General features: G+C 34.0%; 2 protein-coding genes and 1 pseudogene across 2 annotated transcripts; 1 reads left to right on the top strand and 2 right to left on the bottom strand.

The window, feature by feature from the left end:
- Nucleotides 1-2475: 2475 nt before the first annotated feature.
- On the bottom strand, nucleotides 2476-7034 carry LOC111988667 (uncharacterized; annotated as a pseudogene).
- A 37-nt stretch (nucleotides 7035-7071) lies between these two features.
- On the top strand, nucleotides 7072-7941 carry LOC136068646 (uncharacterized mitochondrial protein AtMg00810-like). The gene has a single exon (XM_065776057.1). It carries the CDS (start codon nucleotides 7072-7074, stop codon nucleotides 7939-7941), a length of 870 nt encoding a protein of 289 aa, XP_065632129.1.
- Nucleotides 7942-8430: 489 nt separating this feature from the next.
- On the bottom strand, nucleotides 8431-9198 carry LOC136061279 (uncharacterized). The gene has a single exon (XM_065776055.1). The coding sequence runs from the start codon at nucleotides 9196-9198 to the stop codon at nucleotides 8431-8433; it is 768 nt and encodes a 255-aa protein (XP_065632127.1).
- Nucleotides 9199-14483: the final 5285 nt, after the last annotated feature.

Here is a 14483-nt window from a genome sequence, read left to right as displayed (position 1 = left end):
TCCAATAAAATGGAAGAATTATAAATCTCCAAATAATAGATCTGAAATTTGGTTAAAATCCAATATAACACTTGTGGGTACATAATAATTGTATTGAATTGAATTGATTATTTTTAATGAATAGATCTGATCGCAACTTTGAATATGGAATTCAAAGGGACCCCCTTAATTCATCCAGTAAATAGGGAAGACATAGGTTTGCTATGAATGACCCATGTTGATTGCTTAAAATTACACTATTATCTTAGTCTTGGTAGGTAATATCACATCAATTTCATGTTTAATTACACGTAAATATGTGAGTGTAAAATACTTCTAAAAAATATATTCATTACATGTATTTTTCTCTTGTAGGAGATTAAAACCATTCAGCTAATCATATAGTCAAGAGAATCCAAGGATCAAGATCAATTGGAGCATGATTTTTGAAGTATTAAATAAGTCAAAAACGTGTGAAAATGAAATAAGGGAAGAAAGAAATCCGTCCAAGTCAAAATTGGAAAAATCCTTATATGGAAACATCCTGCACTGTTTCAGTATTTTTGACATTACTTCTTACACAGATGTCCGATTGACCTGATTCTTATGGCCACGGAATGAAGACTTGAAGATCTACTGGTTATACATCCCTCAAATTTAGGATGAGAATCCCTTGATTTGCGGAATTTTATCCACTGGCATTTCCATCCACATTTGACATTCAAAACAATTTTTCTGGAATTTGTGGTAAACAAAAAAGTTGTAGATATTCAAGTCTTCTTTCCATGGCCACAAGAATCAGGTCAATCGGACATATTCGCAAGAAGTTATGGCAAAAATACTGAAACAGTATAGGATGTTTTCATATCAGGATTTTTCCAATTTTGGTTTGGACAAATTTCTTTCTTCCCTTTTTTATTCTCACACGTTTTTGACTTATTTAATGCTTCAAAAATCATGCTTCAATTTATCTTGACCCTTGGATTCTCTTGACAACATGTCTGTACAATTAGGTGAATGGTTTTAATCTCCTATAAGAGAAAAATACACGTAATTAGTATATTTTTTAGAAGTATTTCAAACTCACATATTTACGTGTAATTAAACATGAAATTGATGTGATATTGCCTACCAAGGTAAGATAATAGTGTAATTTTAAGCAATCAACACACCCCCCCCAACTAGCATTTTGCTTGTCCTCAAGCAATGAATGTGTAGAAATTCAACAAAAGTATTGCAACACAACCAAGAGTTTTGGAGAACATTGGAAATACTAAAATCTAGAATTTTAAGGCACAAAAGATTAAGAATAATTCTAGCCTTATTATAATTTCCAAGACAACAAGTCAAGTTCAATGTATTAAGCCTCTGTTAGAAAATCGCAAATTAATATGCACCAAGTTATACTATGAGTACGGCTTAAACAAGGTAAACTTTCAACACCAATATCCACAAAGAACAGGTCAAAAACTTGAGACTCTAATTCCAAACCTAGCTCACTGTCCAAGTTAACGCGAGATGTGGATATTCACCTTAATACCTCTTGGGCTTTATTTGTGATATTCCAGCTTACTCGCATTTTTACAATGATGGCTTTCACTCGAGTCAGATAGTCCAATTAAACAAAAAGATCAGATCACATAGAATTCATGGTTATGTTGCTTCCTTCTTCAATCGGAACCCCCGTTTCTATTTTTCTTTTTCTTTGTCTTTTTCTGTCGTCTTCTTCTTCTTCTTCTTTTATTTTTTTATTTGTTATTTTTATTTTTCATTTAGAGATCTTTGCAACTAAGTAGCAATTTTCATTGTACCTGGTCTAATTCACTGGTCCCTTATTAATGCCTCCAAATTTCAACCAAAATATTTTTTCTTCAGCAAACCAAGTGAACAAGCAAGTCAAAGTTCATCAGGCCTCAGAGTGGCTATTAGGATAACACTACCTTATCAAACCTCAACTCCCCAAAGAATAAGCCCAACACAAGCACAACTAAAAGTTCAATATTAATTGCTCACTACTAACAAAAGATTAATAAATAAAAACTAAGATTACATGTACTTTTGAATTAGGCAAAAAGCATAAAAAAAAATTCTCAAACTCATGTGCCAAATCATTTAGTTCAAGTACAACAAATGTGATCTCATTTATTTATTTATTTTTTATTTTTTTGTTCTTTTTTTTTTCCCCCCCCCCCCCCCCAATGAAAATGAACAAAAATCTCAAATTAACATGGAAACAATTTATGCAAAGCCACACCCCCCAACTTAAACTCAACATTGTCCTCAATGTTATAAGCCAAAGCATAAGTAATGAAAACTTATTACATAGAAAACAAAAATATGAAATAAGGAGAGTTGGTAAAGGGTACCTGAGAATGACAGGATGAAAGCAGTTTGAAGACTAACATCACTGTATCCAATTGTTAATGAAAAAAAATAAAACTAAAAAAAATAAAAATAAAAACTAAAGTAAAACAACTCCTCCCATGGGAGCATGGATCAATCAAGATAAACATGCTCGTTAAGAGAGGTGGTGTCCACCTCTCGAATAAAGTTATCAAAAAATGGTTTTAACCTTTGGACATTAACCTTGAAAACACTGCCATTATTTGGATTCTCAATCTCAATGGCCCCATGTGGAAAGACAGAAAGACAGTTTTAACAATGTAAGGGCCAGACCATCAAGAATTTAGCTTCCTTGGAAACAAATGTAGCCTCGAATTATAAAGAAGAACTTTTTGAGATGGTTCAAAAGACCTCTTTATATTCTTATCATGAAAAGCTTTCATTCTTTCTTTATAAATCCGAGCATTGTCATAGGCACCATTCCTTATTTCCTCAAGTTCATTCATTTGCAACTTGCGTCGAGCATGAGCTTTGTCTAAATCAAAATTCAGAATTTTTATTGCCCAATAAGCTTTATGCTCAAGTTCCACAGGCAAGTGACAAGCTTTACCATAGACAAGTCTATTGGGTGACATACCAATCAGGGTCGGTATGCCCAAAGTGCATCAGTTAGCCTAAGAGACCAATCCTTGCGGTTTGGTTTAACCGTTTTTTTCTAAAATCCTTTTTTATTTCCCGATTAGATACCTCAACTTGACCACTTGTTTGTGGATGGTAAGGAGTACAAACCTTATGAGTGATTCCATATTTCTTCATCAAGACCTCAAAATATTTATTGCAAAAATGAGTGCCTTCATCACTGATGATGGCACGTGGTGTTCCAAACCTAGACAATATATTTTCCCTAAGGAATTTCAAAATAGGTCTATGGTCATTGGTCTTACAAGGAATGGCTTCAACCCATTTAGACACATAATCCACATTTACCAAAATATAAAGATATCCAAGTGAAGAGGGAAATGGTCCCATAAAATCAATTCGCCAACAATCAAACATTTCAATGATTAAAATTGGGTTTAAAGGCATCATATTCCTATGAGATATTGCTCTCAATCTTTGACATCGCTTTCAAGTTTTGCAAAAATTATGTGTGTCCTCAAAAAGTGTAGGCCAATAAAACCTGATTGCAAAATCTTGGCAGTTGTTTTCTTTGCAGAAAAGTGGCCACCACAAGCCTCAGAATGACAAAAATTAATTATACTCATGAACTCATTATCAGGGACACATCTCCTAATTATTTGGTCTAGAAAGTAATTAAACAAATAAGGATCATCCCAAAAGAATTTCCTTACCTCAACCAGAAATTTCTTCTTATCTTGCTGTCCCCAATATTCCGGTTAAGTGCCCGTAACAAGATAATTAGCAATATCAGCAAACCATGGCAACTTAGAAACAGAAAATAATTGTTCATCAGGGAAAGTATCATGAATAGGAGAATGTTCAATGGAATTTGGAAGAACAATTCTTGACAAGTGATCAGATACCACATTGTCCACTCCCCTTTTATTTTTAATTTCAATATTAAATTCCTGGAGTAGCAAGATCCTTCGAATCAATCACGGCTTAGCATCCTTCTTGGTGAGAAGGTACTTGAGAGCTGCATGGTTAGTGTACGGCGCGCCTCCCCCAGGACCATCTGGACATTCGGCCCAAACTTCGCAAATTGGCCCATGGTTGCTAACTCCCCTGTCAGAAGCTAGGCTCAAGGCCCACTAGATTAGCCGGGCATGAATCAAGGGGGTAACTATCCACTTATGGTTGATAATATTGGACCTCCCGTTGCACTAACCATTGAGGTAATCATAGCCTCTCCACTAATTTAGAGCTATAAATATGAGAAGTGGAGGGGGAAAAAGGGGTTGGTTGAAAGGTTCTAAAAGAAGAGGGAGGGAGAAAGCAGGGAGGAAAGAGTGATTGAGAGAGGAAAAGAGAGCAAGTTACATTAAGCCTTTGGGTTGTGAACCACCCAAAGCAGGAAATCCAAGTCCCACTTTACAAGTAAGTTGTAACCTCACCTAGTCGCGCACAGTTAGAATAAACAAGAACATGGGATCCAATTAAGTAAGACCTGAATTTATCAAGTGCAAATACTACAGGTAAAAGTTCTATTTCTGTAGTAGAATAATTAATTTATGCATTATTCAAGGTTCTACTTGCATAATAAATGACATGAGGTTTCTTGTTCTCTCTTTGCCCTAAAACAGCACCTACAGCATAATTATTTGCATCATACATTATCTCAAAAGGAGGATTCCAATTGGGTGGTTGCATAATTGGAGCTGAAGTGAGCATACCCTTCAGCTTATCAAAAGCTAACTAGCAAGCTTTAGTCCACTCAAATGGAATTTCCTTTTGTAGGAGATTACATAAAGGTCTAGATATAGAACTAAAATATTTTATAAATCTCCTATATATAAAAACCTGCATGTCCTAGGAAAACCGCACTTCCCGAATGTTTTTAGGGGCTGGCAAATTAAAAATTAAATCAATTTTTTCCTTGTCAACCTCTATTCCATCAGAAGAAACAATGTGTCCCAAAACAATTCCTTTCGTGACCATGAAATGACATTTTTCTCAATTCAAAATTATGCTCTTTTCTTCACACCTGGACAAAAACAATTTCAAATTAGCCAAACAATTAGTGAATGAAGATCCAAAAACAGAAAAATCATCCATAAATACTTCCAAAAAGCATTCTACCATGTCAGAGAAAATGCTAAGCATGAATCTTTGGAAAGTAGCTGGAGCATTACAAAGTCCAAATGGCATTCGCTTGTAAGCAAAAGTGCCAAAGGGGCAAGTGAAACTGGTTTTCTCTTGGTCCTCAGGATCTATAGCAATTTGATTGTACCCTGAATAGCCATCTAGAAAACAATATGTTAGGACATATATGTTTTAATGTGTTTAAGAACATATGTCACTTAGTTATGTAAATTGGCTAATTCTTTGACAAAACGCACTCTGCTTGTAATTGGGTAGTTCTAGGTGTTTTTAATACTTCAAGAAACAATGTTTCAAGCTCAAGTGTTGAAGTCATCAAGTCTGTCCAAGAGAAAGCAAGTTAGGAGACTGTCACTACAGATCAAGTCCAATTGGGTATTGGGGTAAGGGTTCAACTGTAGGTTGGTAAGGTACTTGGGATTCCTTTCTTGTAACCGCTTGATTTGATAATAGTAGAGTTTCGGGAGTGGTGACCTAAAAATCACCCGGTGGGGTTTTTGCCGTTAGGGTTTTCCCCATTCGTAAACAAATCACCGTGTCATTTATTTTTTCCGCTGCATAATTAGTATTTGGTGATTTGTTTGTGCTTCCACGTATTTGCATGTTAAATTGATTAATTAATAACTTGGCTAATTAATTAATTAATTAGGGTTAATCACAAGGGGTCATTCAGATTGTGACCTAACACAATAGAATTTGTGACCTGCTAATCTTTCTAACATAAAAGGCAAAGGAAAATTATCTTTCCTAGTGGACCTTATGGGTACAAATAGAGGGACTGATCCCTCTAATGTTAGTTATGGTCCAACATAAAGCTCCCTTATGCTCTCTTAGCACATTCAACAAATCATTTTCTTGATTTTCATCCAATTGTGCAGATATCACTATAGGAAAAGTCTCATCTTAACCCAAATAAGTATATTTCAATTCAGAAGGCAATGGTTTTAAGTCAAGCTTTGGTGTTTGAACACTATATGGATAGATTTTATTAAGTGTAGGTAATTCTTCAAAACATGACTTCCATCTATTATTGTCCATTGCTGGAGTGGCATCTAGTAAAGCATTAATCATGTCCAGCTCTATGTCATCATTATTGGAATTAAGTAAACATGCTTCTATAGGATCAGAGAACATAGAATGAGCAAATTTACCTTCCACCAATGTTTGGATCATGTTTACCTCATCAATCTCTCCATCATCATCATCAGCAGCAGGTTGCTTACAAATGTTGTAAATATTCAACTAAATGGTCATATTCCCAAAAGTCAGCTTCATGACACCATTCCTGGAATTAATCAAAGCATTAGAAGTAGCTAAGAATGGCTATTCCAAAATAAGAGGAATAGGGGTGCTAGCCTGTGAAATAGGTTCTGCATCCAAAATAATAAAATCTACAAGAAATTAGAATTTATCAACTTGTACTAACACATCCTCTACTACCCCTCTTGGTATACGAATAGATCGGCCTGCAAGTTGTAGAACAACTTTGGTGGGTTTTAATTTACCAAGACCCAATTGTTAGTACACAGAGCAAGGCAATAAATTCACACTAGCCCCTAAATCAAGCAATGCATTGTCAATATGAAAGTTACGCACCAATGATGCAAGAGATAATAGGACAACCTGGATCTTAGTATTTCAATGGAATTTTGTGTTGGATGAGAGCACTTACCTGCTCTGTTAAAAACGCCTTCTTTTTGTACATAGAGCTTTTGCCAGCATAGTGAGTTGATCGTGGAGCAGACAGGTACTGGCTCACCTGATGAACATCATAAGAAATGTCTGGACGAGTAACTGTGAGATAAACTAGGCTGCCAACCAATCATCTGTAAAGAGAGGGATTAGACAATGGTTTCCCTCCCGAGGGTGTCAGATGCGCATTAAGTTCAACTGGAGTGTCAAATCATAACTGGTGATGACCTCAGTGGCATTCAAGAACTCAAGGATTTTCTTAGTCAGCAATTTGAGATGAAAGACCTTGGACATCTCAGCTATTTCTTGGGTCTTGAGATCACTCGTTCCATAGATGGTCTTTATATTACTCAAGCCAAGTATGCATCTGACCTTTTATCTCGAGCTGGACTCACTGACAGCAAGACTGCTGACACTCCAGTTGAACTTAATGCGCATCTGACACCCTCGGGGGGGAAACCATTGTCTAATCCCTCTCTTTACAGACGATTGGTTGGCAGCCTAGTTTATCTCACAGTTACTCATCCAGACATTTCTTATGTTGTTCATCAGGTGAGCCAGTACCTGTCTGCTCCACGATCAACTCACTATGCTGTTGTTCTGCGCATTCTACGATACCTGAAGGGCGCTCTCTTCCATGGCCTTTTCTACTCAGCTCATTCTCCTTTTGTACTCCGTGCATTCTCTGATGCTGATTGGGCAGGAGATTCCACTGATCGCAGGTCCACTACAGGTTATTGCTTTCTCCTTGGTTCTTCTTTGATTTCTTGGCGAAGTAAGAAACAAACTTTCGTGGCCCGCTCCAGTACTGAAGCAGAATATCGTGCTCTTGCTGACACCACATCTGAGCTCCTTTGGTTACGATGGCTTCTTAAGGATTTGGGTGTGTCCACATTCTTTGCTACTCTCCTTTATTGTGACAACCAAAGTGCCATTCATATTGCTCACAACGACGTCTTCCATGAACGGACTAAACACATTGAGATTGATTGTCATTTTATCCATTCTCATCTTGTCCATGGTGCTCTCAAGCTTTTCTCTGTCTCTTCCAAAGATCAACTTGCAGATATCTTCATCAAGGCACTTCCTAAGGGACGCACTCGTGATTTGGTTGACAACCTCAAGCTGGTCTCACAACCACCTTGAGTTTGAGGAGGGCTGTTAATGTATATTATGTTATGGGCTTTAGGCCCAGCTAGTTTACTTGTATAGCACACTTGTACTTGTACTACACTTTACTTGTACCGCATACATATGCTTACTTGTACCACACACATATGCCTCCTATATAAAGGCATCACATGTATATTTCTTGATTATGAAATATAATACTACGATTCAGTATTTCTAACATGCTTCACAGTGCAAAGATCTTTCACAAACTTTGCATAAGAAGGAATCTATTTAATGGCATCTAACAAAGGAATATTTACCTTCACTTGTTGAAACACTTCCAAGATGTCTTGATTTGTTGCCCCCTTTTTTTAGTGCAATTAGTCTTTGAGGGAATGGGGCAACTGGCTTATATATTTTTTTTCTCCTCACCTTTATTGTAAACATCACTAGGCTCATCATCACCCTTAGTTTCTGAATTTTCCTTAAAATGTGAGACATTTATAGGAGTATCTTTATTTATCACTTCCCACTTCTAAGGGTGGTGACTGACTTAGCATGTTCCATGTGAGGATCTTGAACCTCATGGACCTCAAATTGGGTCTTAGGGTTAGGTTGGGGATGGGCAGGAAAAATTCCTTTTTCCTTCAAATTCAATCTTGATTCAATTCGATCAACTGAATTTTTTAACTCTTGAAAATTTTGCATTGTGTTTTGGTTGATTTGGGTTTGGCCTTGTATGAAGGCCTGCAATGTATCCTCAAGGGAATTCTTATGTGGTGCTACATAAGGAGCAGAAGACCCTTGGGGTTCATTGGTAGATGAGTCATTTGTCCAGCGAAAGTTCGGGTGATTTCGCCAATTAGGATTATAAGTTTCAGAATATGGCGAACTAAAAGGCCTCCTATAAGCACTGGCTACATTAGCCTGCTCATGTAAAACATCCTGAAATGCAGGAATTGTGGGACAATCTTTGCTCAAATGTGTATTGGTCTCACACATCCCACAGCTACTCTCAATGGGTCCAAGTTTCTTAACCTCACTAGTTTTTCCCAACTCTATGGCCTCTACCTTTTTGGTCAGTCTGACAATTCTAGCATTTACATCATCCTCTTCCTTGAGATGATATAAACCTCCCTTGGAACTAGGTCCAAGTTTTGCCCTTTCACTTGTATTTGTGGTCTCCAAAACTAAAGCATCATCAACCAAAAGATCAAAGTAATCCCAGGCTTCATCTGGTGATTTATTCATAAATTCACCGTTGTACATCATCTCAACAAATTGCCTCATGTTTGATAACAAGCCATCATAGAAAAAAACTAATAACTCTCCATGTCTCATACCCATGATGTGGGCATGCAAGTAACAACTCTTTAAATCTTTCCCAACACTGAAAAAAAGTTTCATTCTCCTTTTGAGAGAAATTCATTACGTTCCTCCTAAGTGTGTTGGTCTTATGGGTTGGGAAAAATTTCTTAAGAAATTCCCTAGTCATCTCTTGCCATGTGCAAATGGTATTAGGCCTCAAGGAGTGTAGCCAAGATTTCGCCCTCTCCTTCAATGAAAAAGGAATCATTTTAAGCATCACAACATCATCAGTAACATTGTTATATTGCAATGTAGCACATATATCATCAAATTCTTTGAGGTGCAAACATGAGCTTTCCGAACCAAGCCCATGAAACTTAGGGAGTAATCGGATCACACCCGGTTTCATATCTAAGTTTCCCACAGCATCAGGGAACACCATACACGAAGGTGTACTGGTTCTAGTAGGTTGCAAATAATCCCTAAGGGATCTGACCGGTGGGTCATTATGGTACTCATTATCCCCTTGAGTATTCTCTTCATCAGCCATGGTTGACAAATTATTAAAAATGTTTTGTATAAGGCTCAGTTAACTCAACAATAACTTGCTCCAATTCAATTCTATAAAGCCGTCTTGTATGGTCACGTTGCCAAATGCTCGTACACAATTAAATCAGTAACTTCAAACATATTGGACCAAATTACCTGAAAAGTTTTGGTGAAGTTTTTATTAAGCGTTTAACAAACTTGATGAACTTCCTCAAACTTTGCTCCTTGATGAGAATAAGTACCTAAATAAAAACAAAAGAAAACTATTAAATAAAAACAACTAATCTAAACCAAAATCTAGCAAACTACTGAAAATAATAGAAATAAAAACACAATGTTCAAGATGCGTTCCCTGGCAATGGCACCAAAAACTTGTTGCAATTAAAATAATGCAAACCCTAGAACGTTTTTCATCTTTGGTTTTATTTTTTAAACATTTAGCATTGTTTTTATGGATTTATTTTGCATAACTATGTGTGGCTAAATCTCTAGCTAGGGTTAGAGGTGAAACCTAATATTTTTATCTTGTGTTCTTGGGATTATCTACATGCTTCTATGGATTGATGATTGAATTTTGAGATTGATTTACTATTTGGAATCATTGCATGTTGATAAGTTTTTAAGATTTAAAATGATTTTTATTTATATTGAATGCTTGAACTCCTTGATTCGTTATGATTTGAGAATATATTGAATGTCTAATCTCCCCCGTAACATGTTAATTGGATGATTGGCTCAATCACTCATATTCAATCTACTTTATACGTTGTTTGAGCACTTTATTGTTTTATCTTCTGATTAGGCGAGTTGGCTCTCTACCCTAATTGAGTTAAAAATAATCCAAGTTCATGTGATAAAATATTAGGTGGATCCTTGAATCCCTAATGTTTTCCCTCCATTAATTTCTATGTTAGGTTTATTTTACTATTTTCAATTGTAGTTTCAATATTATCTTGCTCCATCTTTGGTTGGAAAAACAAACAAACAACTATTTTTATTTACTACTTAATAATAAAGGTTTTCACATTAGTGCCAATAATTCCCTGTGGATTGACCTTGGACGTACCGAGATATTATTACTTGTGAAAAATTTGCATTTGGATTTGCATTACTTTAATCGCAACAACCCAATATTGAATACAAGTAATAATATCAGCAAAAGAACATTCTTCCTTGCTTTTGGACATGCCGAGCTCCATTCAATAGAAATACCTTTGTCATATATTCCATAGATCACACTATATAGATATCATAGGGTATTTCAATCGAAATAACAGAAAGGGGGTATTAGCCATTTTTCTCGTTTTGGAATCGATTGTAATGGAATATGAGGCTCCAAACTGGAATCACCCTTAACCATTGGTCTCTCCTCGGACATGATAATGTTCTCGGATAAGGCCAAAGCCCAATATATGATTCTAGGCCCATGCCCCGACCATTATAATTTAATTTAGCTTTATCATCTAAATTTCAGAAATTTAAATCCCACTCTAACTAAAAATCTATTATCAAAATTTCAAAACTTTTATATATTCACCAATGGTCTTTCCATAGAATCCTTCTTGCACCCTCACTTTTTTATTTTTATTTTTTCAAGTTGCAACTTACGCATATGTATATGTATATGTTATTTTTCCTCAATTTTATTTCTTTCACTAAATATGAAATTTGATTAATAAGTATGAAATTATGATTATGTGTATATAAAACTAAATATTCTGTCGTTAGGCATTTATTATGATTATGTTTCTATATATAAAACTCATCTTAACTTATTGTTATATAATATTGTGTTTTAATTAAATATGGATATTATGTCAAAGGAAGTCTACTGTAAGGAAGCAAAACAAGGGACACCCGTTTAAGTTCTTGGTTTCTCTTAGGCAAGTTTTTTATTTTTATTATTATTTTAAATTCTCAACTTTTGAACTATTTTGTGTGTTTTGGGTTTTGGTTATTCTATGTATTTAGTTTTTAAGTGTTTTGATTTTTCAATTGACTATCACTATGAAAAAGTTGGATCAAAATATGTCTTATATGTGCTGTAGTGTAATTTGATCCCAAGTTACTTTTACTTATTGATTGTTAAGACTTTTATCTATTTTAATATTTTAAAAATCTGTTTATGCTTTGTGTTAATTTATTATTCTGCGGAATTCCTCCCATATCATTTTAGATCATATAATTTAAGGTTCTTGTGAACTTTTTCATGATTGGATTTCTTCGAAAGTCTAACTAAATTCAATTTAGAATTCCTCCTATATCTTTTTAGATCATAGATAATAATTGGCTAAGTTAGATCCATCGGTCCAAATTTCTATGTAAGTTTATCTTTACTTAACTTATTTTTTATTTATTTTTTAAAAGTTAAGAAATTTGGATTTTTTTATTATTATTAATGCATTGGGATTTTAGCTTAATTTTTTTTTTTTTCAAATGTTTGAATTGTTAATTTTTTTTATGTGTAATATTAATATATGTGTTCTTAAAGGCTAAAGAAAAATATAATTAGAGACATTACTTAAGTTTTATAAGTTAGGGTGTTAACCATTTGAATAAAATCAACACTAAAATAGATGATTTAAATATCAACATAGGACTTAAAAATGAATTTTTTTAGAACAAAATATCTTTTAAGTTTACAAATACAATTTATTTTTAATGTTAATTTTGGAATTAATTATTTTAGGATAACCTTATTAATGCAAGTATTAGAAAAGATTTCACTGCTTGAGTTCAAATTGCCCTCTTCATTAATAAATAAGGAATTATAAAAAAATAATTAGAAAAGATTTTATTAATCATTTTAATTAGAGATATCATATATAAGGACAAATATACAAAATTATGCATTTTATATAATAATAATCATTCATTTACTTAGAAACGAGTTCTAAAATTATGCAATAATAATTCATTTAGTTATTATTTCTCATCCACATATATATATATATATATATATAAAGAAAATTCATGACTAAAGTTGTGCAACGCACTGGACTTTCCCTAGTTTTAAATAAAATTATAAATTCAACTAGGATGAAATTTTAGTTTATTTAATTTTTTTTTTCCTAAAAGTTTTTATACTAAAAATTGACAAAAGTAGGACTGTATTTAAGGAGAGTGGAGTTTTAAAAATTTGAACATTAATAAATAAACCAATAACCTAATAAGTGGGGAAAAGAAAGGCTAATTCAAACACACTCTATATTTAATTAAAATTTATTCGTTTTTTCTTTAAAATTTAAGAGTAATACAAATAAATGGAGAAACAAAAATCAACATACTACAAACACATCCAATGTTCAAATCCCCTCTCCATATTGTAAGCTATTGATTTTTTTTTTTAATAAAAAAAAGAGTGTCTCCCTAGGTTATCGAACAAAAAAATTCCACTTTAGTTTATTAGATTAGTTTTTATTTTATTATTTTAATTTTTATCCTAAAAGTCTATTGACTAAAAATTGATAAAAGTTGAATTATATTTAAAGAAAATGAAGTTTTAAAAAGTTTCAAAAAGTTGTACATTGAACAAATAAACTAATAAGCTAAGTGGAATAAAAGCTAATCCAAACCCACTATATTTAATTAAAATCTTATATGCTTTTTCTTTTTAAAATTTAAGAGTTATACAAACAATTGAAATGGCAATTTTTTTTTCCTTTTTTGAAAAATGAAGAAACAAAAATTAATAATACTACTGAGTATTGACACACCTGATTTTAGGTTATGTTAAAGTGATCCGATTGTGGGTTGTGAAAAAAAAGTAGGGTGAAAAAAGTGTCGATCACTTCAACATATTGTGAAATTGAGTGTGTCTTAAGAATTATTGAACAAAAATTTCCAATTTAGAAAGTACATACACGTGCAAAGATATTATTCAGACAAGGGAAAAAGCAATTAAAACCCACAATTTAATATGAATATGTTACTCTATTCTCCAAACATGAAGAAACCTGTGGAGGGATTATGTGCCAAACAATCAAGAACAACCAATTGAATGACGAATGGATCTTTGACTCTCATCTTGAATTAGCAAAGAGTATACCTTGTTAATTGAAGGAAGATGATCAATTAACAAGATTTACCCATGGGTCTGCCTATATGACTCATTAAGTCCCATAAGAAATTGCATCACTGAATCTTGTAGATGATACTGTGTCAACTTCTCATTGATTGAGCAAGTGCAAGAACCACAGGTGCAACATGGAAGAGCTCTGTAATTCTCGATCTCACCCCACAGAACATTTAATTGAGTGAAATGATCTGTGATAGAAAGATCTCCTTAAGAAATTGTTGCAAGATCCTTTTGGAGTTGAAAAAGTCTTGGTCCATTATTCTGAGAAAATTGATTTTTGAGATCATTCTAGACTTCCAAAGCTGTGTTCTTGTAGACAACACTTGTAAGAATCTTTGGAGAAACACAATTGAGTATCCAAGATACAACTGTATTATTGCCCATAGTCCAAGCTTGAACAAGTAATGGAATTTTCACCATGGCAGGAGTCAATGAAAGACTTCCATCAATAAACCCTATCTTGCTCTTCACCGCCCAAAGCTCTCTGCATTGATTTAGCCTAAGTAGGGTAATTATAATTGCCTAGAGGCTGAGCAACTAAAATTGCTCCTGGATTTTCTTCATAGTGCAGAAAGAAAGAATGTGATTCATCAATGGTGATGACAGGGTCAAAAGTGGTCGCCATTGAAGGACCTTCAAA

Source organism: Quercus suber, unplaced genomic scaffold (genome assembly GCF_002906115.3).
Source record: "Quercus suber isolate HL8 unplaced genomic scaffold, Cork oak 2.0 scaffold_127, whole genome shotgun sequence".
Taxonomy (NCBI): Eukaryota; Viridiplantae; Streptophyta; class Magnoliopsida; order Fagales; family Fagaceae; genus Quercus; species Quercus suber.
Note: the sequence above shows the minus strand (reverse complement) of the source record. Positions and strands in the feature narration are given on the sequence as shown.

What these genes read in the sequence shown, in the direction of transcription:
- LOC136068646 (XM_065776057.1), top strand. Translation starts at nt 7,072, where the DNA reads ATGAAAGACCTTGGACATCTCAGCTATTTCTTGGGTCTTGAGATCACT.
- LOC136061279 (XM_065776055.1), bottom strand. Translation starts at nt 9,198, where the DNA reads ATGAGGCAATTTGTTGAGATGATGTACAACGGTGAATTTATGAATAAA.